At 40.7% G+C, this 16,439-nt stretch overlaps 1 protein-coding gene across 9 annotated transcripts in view; it reads right to left on the bottom strand.

Moving 5' to 3' along the window:
• Positions 1-522: 522 nt before the first annotated feature.
• Positions 523-16,439, bottom strand: part of MROH8 (maestro heat like repeat family member 8) — a 60,526-nt gene continuing 44,609 nt past the window's right edge. For 4 of the 9 annotated variants that reach the window (XM_019826542.3, XM_011280885.4, XM_045053650.1 and 1 more), the window contains 10 exons: positions 15,774-15,911; positions 15,241-15,355; positions 14,570-14,710; positions 13,320-13,484; positions 12,491-12,646; positions 10,222-10,344; positions 8,642-8,741; positions 8,325-8,390; positions 3,218-3,375; positions 523-679 (listed from right to left, as the gene is read on the bottom strand). In XM_019826542.3, the coding sequence (XP_019682101.2) occupies positions 3,227-3,375; positions 8,325-8,390; positions 8,642-8,741; positions 10,222-10,344; positions 12,491-12,646; positions 13,320-13,484; positions 14,570-14,710; positions 15,241-15,355; positions 15,774-15,911 (1,153 nt within the window). In that variant the 3' untranslated portion in view covers positions 523-679; positions 3,218-3,226. Of the gene's footprint in view, positions 680-3,203; positions 3,376-8,324; positions 8,391-8,641; positions 8,742-10,221; positions 10,345-12,490; positions 12,647-13,319; positions 13,485-14,569; positions 14,711-15,240; positions 15,356-15,773; positions 15,912-16,439 lie in introns of those variants that run through there. The other 5 variants (XM_045053648.1, XM_019826538.3, XM_019826540.3 and 2 more) reach the window with 5 other exon arrangements.

The following is a 16,439-nucleotide window of genomic DNA, read 5'->3' as shown; positions in this document are numbered from 1 at the left end:
GAGACACAGAATCAGAAGCAGGCTCCAGGCTCTGAGCTGTCAGCACAGAGCCTGATACGGGGCTCAAACTCACAAACTATGAGATCATGACCTGAGCCGAAGTCAGACGCTTAACCGACTGAGCCACCCAGGTGCCCCCTAAAATAATAATTTTTAATAAAATATGTATCTCAGTATAAGGAAGAAAAGCAATACTAAGAGTAAAAAAGTAAGAATCTAAAATAATAAAGACATGGCTAGGCCAGCAATAGATAATGAGCAATACCTTTTAATAGCATATGATGAAGATAAAACTGAAATCCTATTGACTTATACTGAATTTTTAACATATTATAACAAAATTATATGTCCAGAAATTTTTGTTTTATATATTTAAAAAATTCCATGAAAACACAAAACTATGTTTGAGAAGAGCCTTGTATAAAAATAATGGAGATATTTGGAATATTTGGATATTTGAATTTGTTAATACAATCACTATTAAATACTTCTCAGCCTTTCCCAAACTGCGGAGGTAGTCAGTAAAAAAATCAGACCTCTGCTTTTTTTTTTTTTTTTAAAGTAATCTCTCTGCCCAACGTGGGGCTCGAACTCACGACCCTGAGATCAAGAGTCATATGTTCCACCGACAGGCCCAGCCAGGTGCCCACGACCTCTGCTTCTTAATGGGTGCTTCTCTCTGTGAATTTTAACACAATGAAACAAGTATTATTGTACTTGCCCCTCCCTGTTGGTAGTATTACTCAGAAAATAAAAATCTTCCTGGAGGGAAATGGACTCTGGCATAAATATGAGTGAAGAGATATGTCTTCATTGCTGTGAGACAGGGTGGCATGTGAGGTCAAACCAGGGACTCAAACAATATTCCTCAAGAATAACCATGAGCTTTTGTCTAAGTACACTCCTCTACAGTGTACAATGTACATAGTATCCTATTAAATAAGATATGCTAACTTTATTTTTATTATTTGAAGCTCGATATCATTTTACAGCATTTTTGAATTTGGGGTATGAGTTTAACAACTGGGATTTAATTGTAGAGTGGATCTGCATTTATTGACCTTAGAGGGACAGAGCAGATTAGAACAGCGCAGAGCAGGGGTGACTGGATGACTCAGTCAGTTAAGTGTCTGACTCTTGATTTTGGCTCAGGTCATAATCTAATGGTTTGTGGGATTGAGCCTCATGTCAGGCTCTGTGCTGACAGCATGGAGATTGCTTGGGATTCCCTTTTTCCCTCTCTCTCTGCCCCTCACGCCCCAAAATAAATAAATAAAAAGAGAAAAGAGCAGAGCGGAGGAGACTAGCCAAGGATGTGGCTTTTGGAGCAAGACTACTTGAGTTTGAATTCTGGCATTTACTGGTTATGTGACTTCGGGCAAGTCACTTTTTCAAATTCTGTTCCTCAACTTCCCCATCTGTAAAATGGAGAGAATAATATATGGAGTGGTTATAAGGATTTAAAGAATTAATCATATAATGTACTTAGGAATCTGGCTCATTGTAAACACTTAATGAGTGTTAGTCATTTTCACTGGATAATCCACAAAATGGACAGTTCAAAAGCAGAGAGTGAAAAGTGGTTTAATGGAGTGAGACCAAGGAGAGAGCAGCAAGAGACATGTTTAACTCAACTGTGCTCAGTGCACTCAAGTTTAGCATCCAGCAGCTAGCTTCAAGGTGTCCTCTTGGCTCTGCTCAAGGGTGAAGATTTAATTCAGCAGATAGCCCTGGCCTGCAATTAGCTCAAAACTCCTGACTGCTAGTCCCAAATATGAAGACCTCTCTTGGCCAGGGATCCTTTTGAAGTCACACTCGGCATGCTGCCACAACCCTGAAAACAAACCCAACTCACCATGAATCATAAAGAAATTTGTTTGTAAAGATGTATTGGCAGAGGGCTGGGGGTGAAAGGTGAAAATCGAGGGGACAGGGTGGTAAGATTCATGTTGCTTGCTTTACAACAAAAACCTAATGCAGTTCACCATTGGGCGTGTCTCTTTTTCACATGCCAGTTGCCCCTTTTCCTTCTGGCATATATATGAGTGAAGAGAAAGGCTTCTTTCAACCTCTTACATGTCACTCCATGTCACTACCTCCCAGAGGCCTCTCCATTGCCCTAGAGAGTTCACCTGTGGCTCTCCACTTATGTTCCTCAACCAGACAAAAGCCTGGGAATTAGATCAATTTCTACTTAATCTGGTATGCCTCTTGGGGGTTCCCACCCTTCTATATGCAGCTTATCAAAGTATTCACCCAACACAAACTAACCTCTTTCTTGGGAAACTTCTGCTTCTAAGAAAATGTTCTCTATCTATGCTTAAAGCATACAGTGGGTGCTCAACAAATAATAGTTCCCATCCTAGAGCCATTTGAGGATCTGACAGTAGTTGTAGGAGAGGGAATCAGGAAAATGAAAAGGGGAGGGAAAGAGTGGAAATCTTGCATAATTGGGGTAGATTTAGTATTATACCACTTCAGAAATTTTTTCTTGCTTGAAGGTTTTTAAGGGAAAGAGAAAGGAAGTAGAAAGGCCACAGGGATTTCATAAACATACACCAATAATATCAAACTATAAGAATTGGTTGTAAATTTATTCTTAAGATTGTTGACAAGTAGACCGGGCTTTGACAGAAGACCCAATCATCCTAAAATTGCTATATATATATATTTTTTTAATTTTTTATTTATATTTATTTATTTATTTTTGAGACAGAGAGAGACAGAGCATGAATGGGGGAGGGTCAGAGAGAGGGAGACACAGAATCTGAAACAGGCTCCAGGCTCTGAGCTGTTAGCACAGAGCCTGACGCGGGGTTCAAACTCACAGACTGCGAGATCATGACCTGAGCCGAAGTCGGCCGCTTAACCGACTGAGCCACCCAGGCGCCCCCTAAAATTGCTATATTAACATTTATTTAGAATCTCTTTTGAAGCTGTGCTAGACCTGTTTATCAAGACTGGAACTTTATGGAAGTTCTGGCATGCCTCAAAAGCTCCGTAGAATTTCATGATTTCTGCAAATTTACACCGAGAGCTTCCCTCCCTCATATATTCTATTTCCTTAAAGATTTTGACAGCAAAAAATATGTTCTGAGGTAATTAAATGGCAGGAGGTAGCTTCGGGCTGACATTATTTTCAGTCTGAAAAAAAAAAATGGGGCATGATTGCTTCTATGGTTTCTGAAAGGATTAGTTTTTACCTGATGTTACTTGCCTTGCATTTCTAAGTAGAAAGACAGCCCATGAGCTTCCTCAAGCCGCAAACAGTCTGCCTGGGGTCTTGTTCAGTCCCTACCTCCCGGACTTGGAAGAGAGCCTGAGAGGCGATGATGCGCAGAGAGGGCTCAGGGTCACACAGCAGATCTCTCAGATCTATGTGGCCAGAAAACACAGGTGGGAGGTGAATATCTATGGAAATGATCACTGATCCAGACACCAAACAGCCAAAGGACTATTACTAAGAATCTGTCTGAAAATTACACATTTGTAGATCAATTCCAATTGTGACCTACAAAGCATTCATTTTTGAGTTTCCAAATAGTTTACTCCTTTACAATAGCCACAATGCCAAGTAGTCCACCTGAAGTCAAATCATCTGTCAAGCCATGTCTAAAACTGCTAATTTCTAAATTCCTGTGTTGGTCCTAGAGATTACTCTTAAATCATTATTTTCTTTTAAGTGTACTTTATTTTTTTTAAATCTTTACCTTTTGTTTTCTTAGTATAAAATAAATACATGTTCATTGCCTAGAAAATTTGGATAATACATGTAAGCACTGGAAGAAAATCAGTTATCCATAATTCCACCACCAGAGAAACAGTTATATTTCTGTTTTTTCTATTCAGTTACATACATGTGCTTTTTTGTTAAAATGAAACCAGGTCATGCAGATTATCTAATAATTGCTTGTTTTATTTAATATTGCATCATCACTTTTCAAAGTCATTAAATTTTTTTTCTATGATATTTTCATGGCTTTGGGGTACCTGGCTGGCTCAGTCAGTAGAGCATGTGAATCTTCATCTTGGGGTCATGAGTTCGAACCCCCATGTTGGGCATGGAGATTACTTGATAAAAAAAATTAAAAACAATTTTTTTCATGGCTTCATGGGATTCTATAATATGGATATGCTATACTTTATGAAAGCAATTTCTCAGTATTTCTAATCTTGGATGTTTTCCATGTTTGCTATTTTATTTATTTATTTATTTATTTATTTATTTATTTATTTATTATTTTTGAGTATTTTTATTTTTAGAGAGAGAAAGAGACCAAGTGTGAGTGGGGAACAGGGGCAGAGGGAGATAGAATCTTAAGCAGGCTCCACGCTCAGTGTGGAGCCTAACGTGGGTCTAATTCCACAGCCCTGGGATCATGACCTGAGCCGAAACCAAGAGTCAGACGCTCAACTGACTGAGCCACCCAGGTACCCTTCTGCTGATTTTTTTTTTTTTTTTTGAGAGAGAGAGAGAAAGAGAGAGAGAGAGAGAGAGAATCAAGCAGGTTCCACACTCAGCATGGAACATGGAGCTGGATGTGGAACTTGATCCCACATCCTGGGATCATGACCTGAGCCGAAATCAAGAGTTGAACATTCAGCCAACTGCGCCACCCAGGCACCCCTCTGATTTTCATAGGTTAAATTCCTAGAAGTGAGATTGATAAGTCGAAGTATATATTTATTTAAAAGGTTTGATACATATTGCCGAACTTAAATATAAAAAAGGTATATCTATCTATGCTCATACCAGTGCAGTGTACAATAATGTCAGTTTTCCCTTAACACATTTATGGTGACTATTAATTAGTAACCTTTGCCATTTTGGCAGAAAAAGTCATCCTGGCATCTCATCATTGTTTTGTTTTCAAACTTTTGATTACTAGGAATAATGAATATTTTTCATATATTTACTGGCCATTTATCCTCTATAGACTTGATTTCGCCCTCTATAGACTGCTTATTCATATTGTTTGCCACTTGTCTTTTGAGATGTATTAATTTGTTGGGGTGCCTGGCTGGCTCAGTCGGTAGAACAGGCAACTCCTGATCTTGGGATCGTGGGTTCGAGCCCTATGCTGGGTGTAGAGATTGCTAAAAAAAAAAAAATAAATAAATAAACTTAAAAAAAGAGAGAGATGTACTGATTTAAGGATATTAACTCATTATCATAGTACAAATATATTTCCTAAATTATTGTTTGGTTTTTGGCTCTGTTTCTTTTTTTTTTTTAATCAAAGTTGATTTTAAAAATTTTTATATATGGGGCGCCTGGGTGGCGCAGTCGGTTAAGCGTCCGACTTCAGCCAGGTCACGATCTCGCGGTCCGTGAGTTCGAGCCCCGCGTCGGGCTCTGGGCTGATGGCTCGGAGCCTGGAGCCTGTTTCCGATTCTGTGTCTCCCTCTCTCTCTGCCCCTCCCCCGTTCATGCTCTGTCTCTCTCTGTCCCAAAAATAAATAAATGTTGAAAAAAAATTAAAAAAAAAATTTTTATATAGAGGGGAGTCTGGGTAGCTTAGTGGGTTAAGCATCCAAATCCTGATTTCAGCTCAGGTCATGATCTCATGGTTTGTGGGATAGAGCCCTATCAGGCTCTGTGCTGACAGCACAGACCTGCTTGGGATTCTTCCTCTCCCCCTCTCTCTCTGCCCCTCTCTCTCTCTCTCTCAAAATAAATATTTAAAAGAAATAAAATTTTTATATAGATAAATCTATCATTCTTTTACTTTATGGATCTGTCTTTGGTATCATATTTAGTTAGATAAGGCGCTCTCTCTCTTTTTAAGTTTTATTTATTTAAAATAAATAAATCTCTGCACCCAACCTGGGGCTTAAACTCACAACCCTGAGATGAAGAGTTGCATGCTCTTCCGATGGAATCAGCCAGGCCCCCTAGATAAAGCTCTCCTTTTAATTTCCAGTTCTCCGAGGTCTCAAAAATGCTCAAGACCTCTTCACAGTTTGAAGCTTTTTATTTCTTCAGTAGCATTTTAGCCTTTAAACTCATGTTTATTTCCAAAAGGGAATACTTAACTATTTTTAATTTCTTTCAGTTCTTGCATTAAGATCTGTTTCACAGAGGGGCGCCTGGGTGGCGCGGTCGGTTAAGCGTCCGACTTCAGCCAGGTCACGATCTCGCGGTCCGTGAATTCAAGCCCTGCGTCAGGCTCTGGGCTGATGGCTCAGAGCCTGGAGCCTGTTTCCGATTCTGTGTCTCCCTATCTCTCTGCCCCTCCCCTGTTCATGCTCTGTCTCTCTCTGTCCCAAAAATAAATAAACGTTGAAAAAAAAATTAAAAAAAAAAAAGATCTGTTTCACAGAATACATGAAGGAGTACACATCAATTCTAGAATCTAAAGGAATGGAACTTTATTTTGTCATGAAGTCAGTTTAAATTCACATTTAAAATTTTGTTATTTTTCTGTTTAAATTTAGCTTAAAAATTACCTATAGTAAATGACATATTTGTTCAGGAGTGCTGGAACACCCTATTCTAAGACAGATCAGGCACTGTTAGGGAAGGAAGAGGGTGGGATTATTCCATTAGATTGAACCACATGAGAATGTTATTTGACTTGATTTCGCCCTACAGATTGGCAATTTCATAAAGTTCATATATAGATCCCATACATAAATGACTTTAGAATGAAAAAGGAACTTTTGCTCCCCTTGTGTTAGATTAGAAAATAATTTCCTTCTGGGGCACCTGGGTGGCTCGGTCAGTTGGGCGTCTAGCTTCAGCTCAGGTCATGATTTCATAGCTTGTGAGTTTGGGCCCCATGTCAGGCTCTGTGCTGACAGCTCGGAGCCTGGAGCCTGCTTCGGATTCTGTGTTTCCCTCTCTCTCTGCCACTCCCCCACTCACTCTGTCTCTCTCTCAAAAATAAAAACATTAAAAAAAGTTAAAAAAAGAAAATAATTTCTTTTTAATTGAACAGAATCAACCAGGCACAGGCCTACCTCATAGAATAAAAGAATCTGTTTTACTTTTACTTTTTTTTTTCTTGCTTCTGATAGCTGTGAGGAGATAGAAGAATTTAGAAAAGTGGCATGATCTTCCATTTTTTTAAAGCTTTTTGCTTTTTTTGTTATTGTTGAGGTATAATTGACATACATTATATATTGGTTTCAGGTGTACAACATAATGATTTGATATTTATATATTTTGTAAAATGATCACTACAACAAATCTGGTTAACATTTCTCATAATTTTTTTTATACAAATTATCTTTTTTTAGTATATGTGCTGCCAAAGCGAGCACCAAATCATCTTTAAAAAAAATTTTAATTAATTACTTTGAAATGAACTCTACCCCCGATGTGGGGCTCAAACTCATAATCCCGAGACTAAGAGTTGCATGCTCTACTGACTGAGTCAGCCAGGAGCCCCTCTCATAATTTTTTTCTAAGACTTTATTTTTAAGTAATCTCTACATCCAACATGGGGCTTGAAACTACAACCCTAAGATCAAGAGTTGCACACTCTACTCACAGAGTCAGCCATGTGCCCCTCTCATAATCTTTCTTAAATAAGGTCCAGCTTCTGGCTATTTTACCAGTTGTATATTCTTACTGTAAAAGCAGTGAATTGTTCAGGATTTTATTTTATTTTTTAAAATATTTTAAGTAATCTCTACACCCAACATGGGGCTTGCACTCACAACTCCGAGATCAAGAGTCTCATGTTCTACCGACTGAGCCAGCCAGGTACCCCCAGGATTTTAATTTGGTTCTCTTAGTACATACTTTTGGGTGTGAGGCTTAGCATTTCATGGCATTTCTAATTGTAGGACTACTTCTTAAATGGGAATAAATAGTTCTCTGAGTGCTAAATCCTCCAAACTGTACAGTTACAGAAAATTTCCACTCACTGACAATTCAGAAAGCCATTTATGTTATGGTTGCCTTATATGATTATAAAACATCTGTATTACCAAGTTTTACCATCTCACGGGACAACTGCTTATGGAAAGTAGTGCTACAGCCATTTCTGTGGTGCTTGTGAGGTATCATCATAATTTACTAAGATAGTATTTCTAGGTAATGTCTTATTTCCCGAAAAAATTCAGAAACTGTTCCTGAGACACTCATCAAAGCTGGCTTCCAGAAAAATAGGGTCATGTCCTTTCCTAATCGGGTAGTTGGACTGGGATGAGACCATCATTCACTTGAAGCCACCAAGGGCTTTCTTACTGCAAAAGTCAGGCTCTCTGGTTCCCAGGGTCTAAATTCTGTCAGAGAGCCTGCCCACTGTCACTGCCTCAGATCCCTTTCAAAATGTGAGATGTTCCAAACCAAACCCAAGTGTGTTGTCACTCACCTTTCTCTATCCAGTCAGTGCCTTTCATCCTGAGCTCACTGTGATCCACATACTTCAATAAGAGCCCTAAATGTAGGATAAAGTCAGTGAGTCTGTGGTCTGGCTCTGGCTCTAAGCAGTTGGCAGAACTGGCCTTTTGATAATTAGATTCTAAAACTTTGACTTCCAAGTGCCTGAAAGTTACCTAAAGACAACAGCCCCTTTCTTCAAAAAAAAGTATTTTTGAAGTTATCTTCATAAACAATGAGGATACTCAAGAACAAAGTTTGGGAGAATATAGGGTAACGTGACTGTAGAAATGAAAAGATTATTTATACCTACAAATAAGACTGCTGCTCTTCTGATAGGAATCTTTGCATTCTTGGAGAACATCAATGTTTGGGCTACAAGGTTAACTTTCCCCTTGCATTTTTTTCCCTAAGTGGGGAAAAAAGAGTAGAAAGGAGTGAAACGCACGACTATTTTTGTCAGCCTCACTATAGTTTCCAGAGTCAGGGACTATGTCAGACATCGGACACATATAGCATAGTGCTTGAAATAGTGATTGTGGTTGCTTAGCGCCACAATAACAAGCCCCTAGACAAAGTTAAATCCTCTGAATACACCTTGCTCACAGCCACTCATGCCACATACTGTGCCCGTGATGCCTCTAAGTCCATCTCCACCTCTCTGTTTCTAAGTCTTCTCTGCCTTGAGCTCTGCCTCCCTATCAGCTCTTCCCCCATCACCCTTGCCTTCCTGACCTTACTCTGCTCTGAGCATTTTTGCAAGTACTCCTCTCTTGGCACATATCATTTGCCACCTTGAGTTTCCATTTAACTTCCCACAGAAGTTTTATCCCCCTTCCTAGCTAGCCAGCTCCCTTGGGAAGTTTGTATCCTTGGCATGTTTCTGGGCTCCCCATGGCCTGTTGCACATTGGATGTGTTGTGCCTACTGGCTGAATAAATGTGCCTCTCAGTGGGTCTGCTACAGGGATAGGCAGCTTGGGATAGGAGGAGGGCAATCAGAATCTATTCCTATAGATCTTACGATGGTACATGGATAATCTATAATCAGAATTTCTGCTGTAAATATTGTTATCACTGCCTCAGATGTAAGTTTGCCTACAGGTCAGAGAGATCATCCCCAGTGGAAAGCCTGACACTGTGAGGCTTCCTAGCCCTGTAACTCTGATCGGAGGAGCCCGCCACTGGGTCCTAAATAGGTTACACAAATGGAAGATCCCTGTGGGAATAGTCAGTCCTAGGGTCTTCATAGTAGGATCCCAGCAGTTCTAGAGTCAGATGTCCAGAAAACCATGGATAGGCCCCCTGAAACTGCCCTGGCTCAAGCCTTCCCCTGAGATTGGCCCCAGTAGCCTTAGTTAAGTCTGGGAGGAGAAAGGATGCCATCTGGGTCCTAGCAGAGTCAGTGGCATGCTGCTAAGCGTGCTGCATGGCCCATGATAGCCTAGCAACCCTTGCTTGCGGCTCCCTAAACATGTTCTAACGGAGGGTAAAATAATCCACTACACCCAAGAAAAGGATTAGAGATCACTGTAAAGGCAATACATAACTCCATTTCAATTCACTCCACAAGCAGTTTTTTGAGCATGTACCATCAGCCCTATACCCTATATGAGCCTCTGACCCAGGTTAATGGGGCTCCCAAGAATTCAAAAGAGAGTCTTTCTGATGAGAAAGGGTGGTAATAGAAAGTGCATCTGTGACTCAGTTGGGAGGAAAGTGTAGAAAAATAGGTTCCCAAAGCAAGACGGTTCATGGATAACAGCTGCTGATGTGAAAGGGGATGGGAAATATTTCCTTTATGTCGTGTTCCTCCCTTAAAAACTACATCAGAAAAAATAAGTATGCTAGCATATGAAAGAGCTAACAAAGCCATTATTGATCACGTACAAAGAACTTGCAGACTTTTCCAACTTTGCCACACCTGATGTACCAGGGATCTTTGCAGTACACTTCTTGGGGCAGCTTCCACTTCAGGAACTGGGCACATATAGTTAGGACCTGCCTGCTTTCCTGTGGAAAGGATTATCAGAGATCAGCATTTTTCAAATATTTCTTTTTTTAGCTGACCTAACTTTTCTTCAAATAAAACTGATACTGAAGTCCAATACGAAAAGCTGATAAACTCAGAATTATCCTGGCTAAAGCGAGGGCAGGGATGGAAAGGAACCAGAGTCCTGTCCTCCTTCAATTTCCCCAGTCAGTTCCTATAGGGGGCTCATAAAGCCTGCAGAATTATGGGGAGGATGGAGGAGCCACTGGTCTAGGGCAACAGTGAGAGCTGTCAGGTGTAATACCCAGAGCAGGGATTTGGGCAGGAGTTCCCACTCCCCCACTCCTAGACCTAGGGCTCCTCCGCCCACGTGCTGCTCCTGTGATATTCTCCTGTCACTTTATACAGGGAAGTATAGCTTCTCTTCTCCCAGACCTTGTGGAATCTCTGACTTGGAATGACTTCTGGAAGGCACTGATCCCTTCCTGATCCAGATGCTTGAGCAGAATTTAGCAAGTACGCTTCTTCTCTATTCACTGCTGTCAGAACGCTTCCCATGTACCACACACCACCTCAGATGAGTATCCAAGCAAGTATTTTGTCCCACGTTCACTAGATTTGGACCATTCTTTTGGAGACTGATAGGAATACAAGTTAGTTCAGCTACTCTGTTTATTTGTAAATATCTAGGAGAGTTAAAGATGCCCAGATATTCTACTTCTGAGTTTATTCCCTCAAGAAACTCTCACACAGGTATGCAAAGAAATACATAAAAGGATGCTCATTGCAGCATCGTAGTAATGAAAAACTGGAGGCGACGTAGATGTCCGAGCATAGGAGGGAGAAGTGTGAGGGTATCCTCAAGACGGAGGATTCTGTACGGCAGGAAGAATAAACGAGTGGGAGCCCCACATGCGGGCAAGTCTTATAATGCCAAATATGCAAAAAAGAGCAAGTTGCTTGCTGACAGATTTATAAATGATACAATATACGAAGTGTTTTTCTACATATAAAGTTTTAAAACATGAAAACATATTACCACAGAAGTTGGTAACAATACAATGCAGGATGATAGTTGTTGAGGGAATTCATTTGGGGATAGGCGTGTGATTTATTCCTATTTTATTTCTTACAGTGGGTGGTAGATATATGGGTATTTATTATGTTCTCTGTGTTAGTGACTCCCAACCTGTTTAATGTTGGATTCCACCTCTCTAGCCTTGAAGACAAGGCTAGGGATCATTCAAGGTTTGAAAGAAAATAAGCCCAGAGCCTCGGCTGCTCTATGCCTTGCCTGATTGCCAAGGGCTGACAGGGGTGGGGATGGGGTGGGATGGGTATCAACGCATCCACATATCTATGACCCCTACAGGACATACTTCTCCATCACTCGGTTGGGAAGCTCTACTCCATACTTTATTGGGGTCTGAAATATTTCATATTTCTGTTTATGAGGCCATAACACTTCCCCCATGTCAAGACACCAGGGCCCACTATAATCTTAAATCTTGTTTCTGATTCCGCTTTCATTTCTGTAATGGGGAGCATACATAAGGGCAAGTTCAGCATTTTTCCAGAATCCTTGTGCACCTCTCTGGTTTGCTGTAATTGGTCATAGTTAGCACCTTGGGATGGATAGGCTCCTGAGGTATGGGAAAGTAGTAAAGATGATGACATCCCACCCACAACTCTATGACAGAAACTTGTGGAAGATTAAGGAGATGCAGAGCCTTCTTTAGATTGTCAGAGGAGCTACTATTTCTGACTTAGCCTGAACACAAGTCTGTTTGTCCAAAGGCCATGAGGCAGTTCTTAAATAAAAGAAAGGTAATGGGATATTGTTATTGACATCAACAAAAAGTTTGTTGAATTGGGCACGGTATTTAGGCCTCTGTGCTAGGCTAAATATTGGGGTGGGGTAACAACAAGGTATATTTATTGTTCTTACCCACAAAGGGCCATAATTTCCTATACAGAAATAAGGAGTAAGATTTTTTACATAATTCACTTAGGCAAAATAATTGAAAGGTAGTCTGTGCTAGAGGAAATGGTGAATAAAGATGGCACGGCAAAGTCCCTGCCCTCAAAGCTATAAAAGCTTATTTGCGTATTTGGCTCTGGATTGGAAGTTATTCAGGGCTGAAAGAAGTTTGACAGAGGTGTTACCTCAGCTACTGCATCATTTTCATCTTGAGAATACAGAAGTAGTGGGACCAAGCTGTCCAGGACTTGATTCTCTATACCCTTCTTATCTGTGTATTTCACAGACTTTATGGAGGCTCCAAAGAGGGTCATGGAGAAACGATGAACATCAGGTCTCACCTATAAAGTATCCAAAGGGAAGCAACTCATCGAAAGTGTTCATGCTTAACTTGCAAGGACTAGGTCAGTTGAAAACCCAGCCCTAACATGAGGCTATTTAGCTGTAGGTAGCTGAGGGCAAGAAGCCAAATACAGGTAAAGTTAGCAAGACCTGCTGCTTTGTACTACTGGTTGTTCTCTCACTCTGCATATGAGAAATGTAGTCAGCACAGTTTGTGCCTGATACTAGTATTAACTACTCACACAATGTTTTGCTGAAATTCAAAAACCCAACCTTGGCATATTTGACTCTTCCAAGGACATGGTTCATTGTGCTCCATGCATTTCTTTTTTGAAAAATCTTTTGGGATTTGGGATGGGGACATATGTATAGTCCACCACCTTGACCCATCCTGATTGTTCCTTGAAAGACATCTTTTCTTATACAAACTCCTTCCCCACCCCATGATTAGGGTAAGTCTCTACATCTCTGTAGAGACTCTCCTTGGCAAGTCTCTACATCTCTGTTTTTCGTTTTTGTTTTTGTTTTTTAATCTGAGAAAACAGTAACACCAGTCCTGCTAACATCACAGGTTACCAATTTCTATTAGAAATTGGGAAGGATCCCAATTTCTATTTGCTGTTATGCCAATTACCCTCCTCTAGGAAAGTCTCTCCTCTCTCATTGTCTTACATCACCAAATAGGGAGAACAGGGTCTTCATCATGGCAGTCAGGGTAGTGAAATCCATTGTCTCGACGAGTTGCAGGAGTATCTGGATGGCCAACAAAACAATCTTCTCGTCGGTTTCACATAAGAGGTCTAAGATGCACGGCAACAGGCTCTTGATGCCTTCCCTCTGTGTGCCCAAAGGGAGTGCACCATCACCTCTCCTGATAGCACTTCATCTGTTACCAAAGTAGGGCTCCCCAGCTTAACTCAGTACCTGGTGCTTGTTGAATTTTTGGTAGGGCTGGCTAATTAAGAATAGAGAAGTAAAGAGGGCATGATTGCCCTCTCAGTATTGGCAGGGCTGATAGAGAATGGAGCAGAGCTGTTGTAAGTTGCCTCATAGGGAAAAAATGGAACCAAGAGGGAGATGGTCCAATAACAGAGACTTAGGATTAATGTAAGGAATTGCTTATAGAGAGAGAAAGTGGAATGGCTAGCTCAACTCATAATGAGTTCTCCAACATGGAATGTATCCAGAGCAGAAAGATTCCTTGCCGGAATTCAAGCAGAAATTGACTGAGGACCTTTAAGCGTCCTTCCCATTCTGAATTGGGATTCTGTTCTTCTGAAACTCCCAAAATGAAGCAATCTCAGAGTTTCAAAGTGTAAGACATACATGTAAAAAGTATTAACAATTAACATGCTAATATCTGTCATTCTTGTGTCAGACATACACACATATTTAAATATTTAAAAGAAATGGAACTCAAATGACAAAGTCGAAGGCCCGGAATTAATTTTCCTTTCTGACCCAGGCCTAGTTTCTAGCTAGCCCTGCAGAAAATGAGCTCTCTTTCAACATGAATGTCAGTGATCTTTATTTAGATGATACACATCTTGGGATAGATAGCATGGCATATCCAATTTATTCCTTAGAGTAACATGGTTCAAGACATAAAAGGACACCTGAATGTCACCCAGGCTGTGATGATAGTGAGGGTACCTCCTTACACAAATTGTAGGTTTCAAATTTTATGAATATATGTGACTTGGACTTTTTATTTAGTTCTTATAATTCCATGAAATACTTTATAGTCAGTACTTACATATTTCCTAGGCATAAGATTTAAATGGTTCAAAGGGATGCATTCCCACTCGATCCTATTCCCAGCTACCCAATTTCCTTCTCAGCTGTTACCAGTTTCTTGGGTGTCTTTCTAGGGTATGCTTGATTTGTGACTTATAAATCAGTACTCTCAGGGCCCCTCCTACCATCTCCTGGTGTCTGGTAAGATAGTGCAGTCCCTTTAGGGCAAGAGTTTTGAAGACATTATTTCCATGATGTAGCCAGTCTTTCAAGCGGGCAATAGAGTATATGCTGGGCAGTCTCCTAGCCATTGGACTCTGGAGAAGCTGAAAGAATCCAGAAATAAGCCAAAGGATTTACCTTTTTTTAAAAAAAATTTTAATGTTTATTTATTTTTGAGAGAGAAAGACAGAGTGTGAGCAGAGGAGGGGCAGAGAGAGAGGGAGACACAGAATCTGACACAGACTCCAGGCTCTGAGCTGTCAGCACAGAGTCTGACGTGGGGTTTGAACTCACAAACTGTGAGATCATTACCTGAGCCAAAGTTGGACGCTTAACAGACAGATCCATACAGGCACCCCTGTAGAAGTTACCTTTAAGCCCTTTTTCAGGAGGGGAACCACCTTCCCACCAACTCCAAAATACACATTTTCCTTTGAAACCTGTACTATATTACAGGGTGATGCTTACACTGTAGGTACATAAGACAAGAAGTATTTCAGTAGGCTTGAACCTGAAACTATTTCTATCCCATGTCTGTTATGGATCCCAGCCTGCCATGAAGTTGGATGGGGCCCAGGAAGGCAGGCAGTGCTGCTTTACAGGCTTCCTGAATTCAGCTTCTAACGAATCTTACCTCCACGAAAAATCCTGCAGATGTGAGTTTATGTTTATCATTCCCTCGGTTAAGAAGAGGGACCAACAAGTACATGATCTTATTTGCAAAGAGGTGATTTCTTTCCAGCAATGCACTGCAAAACAGAACACCCAATAGGACACCTCTTAGAAATGCTCCTATTCTTGGGGTGCCTGGCTGGCTCAGTCAGTGGAGAGTATGACTCTTGATCTTAAGTTCTAAGTTTGAGCCCCATGGAGGGCGTAGAGATTACTCAAAATTAAAATCCAAAAAAAAGGGGGGGGGGTGGAAATAAATGCTCCTATCCAGATTGCATTATTCCCAGGGCTAGGGGTCCTCTGAGGATTTTGCCCAGCTTCAGGTGCACAGGAGGGTATAGCACTGTCAGGACCTCTAAAATATTTGCCTGGCATAGTGGGTATTTCCCTAACCTGTGATGTTATCCAACTTAGGTTGCTGTTTTAACTAAAAGGGAGAAAAGTACCTAAATCAATGCTGATTTAGAGCAGGTGTACATGGCAAGGAAGCCTTACTTGGCAAGGAGAGATATTCCCTGAAGATGGCCATCTTTTCCTTCCAAGAGGGTCCATCCTTTATTCTTTTCCATGATGTTGAATTCCTGCCAGCACAATGTTCTGAGAAGGAGAGTCTTTGTAGCCTGTATGGCGAAGCTAAATCAAACAAAACCAGTACACGTGAATAGAACAGGTCCCTCCAACTTATCAGCACATGATCACCCTGCTCTCACTGAGGAGGGTCATTCACTGATAGCTGCTGGACAGTAATTCTCTTCTTTCCAGATTTCCCCAAAGACTCTTAATGCTCTAACAACTTGAAAAGCCCTTCACACAAATTTTTAGCAAAAAGAAATCTAACTAAATTTTGTATCCCTGGGAGTTTGAAAAGAAATCTATGATAAAACAAATGATATGGGATGCTAAACCCATACCCACTGCCTTTCTCCAAAGCTTTATTTAGGGGTGCCTGGGTGGCTCAGTCAGTTAAGCATCCGACTCTTGGTTTCAGCTCAGGTCACGATTCTCTCTCTCTCTGTCTGTCTCTCTCTGCCCCTCCCCCACTTGCTCTCTCTGTCTCTCTCTCTCTCTCAAAAATAAATAAACTTAAAAAAATCAAAGCTTTATTTAGATACAATTTACCCCCTCCATAAATTTACCCACACTGCTTTTTATTTTTATTTT

Source organism: Felis catus, chromosome A3, assembly GCF_018350175.1.
Source record: "Felis catus isolate Fca126 chromosome A3, F.catus_Fca126_mat1.0, whole genome shotgun sequence".
Classification (NCBI taxonomy): Eukaryota; Metazoa; Chordata; class Mammalia; order Carnivora; family Felidae; genus Felis; species Felis catus.
The sequence above is the reverse complement of the archived record's forward strand: the minus strand, read 5'-3'. Positions and strand labels throughout refer to the sequence as shown.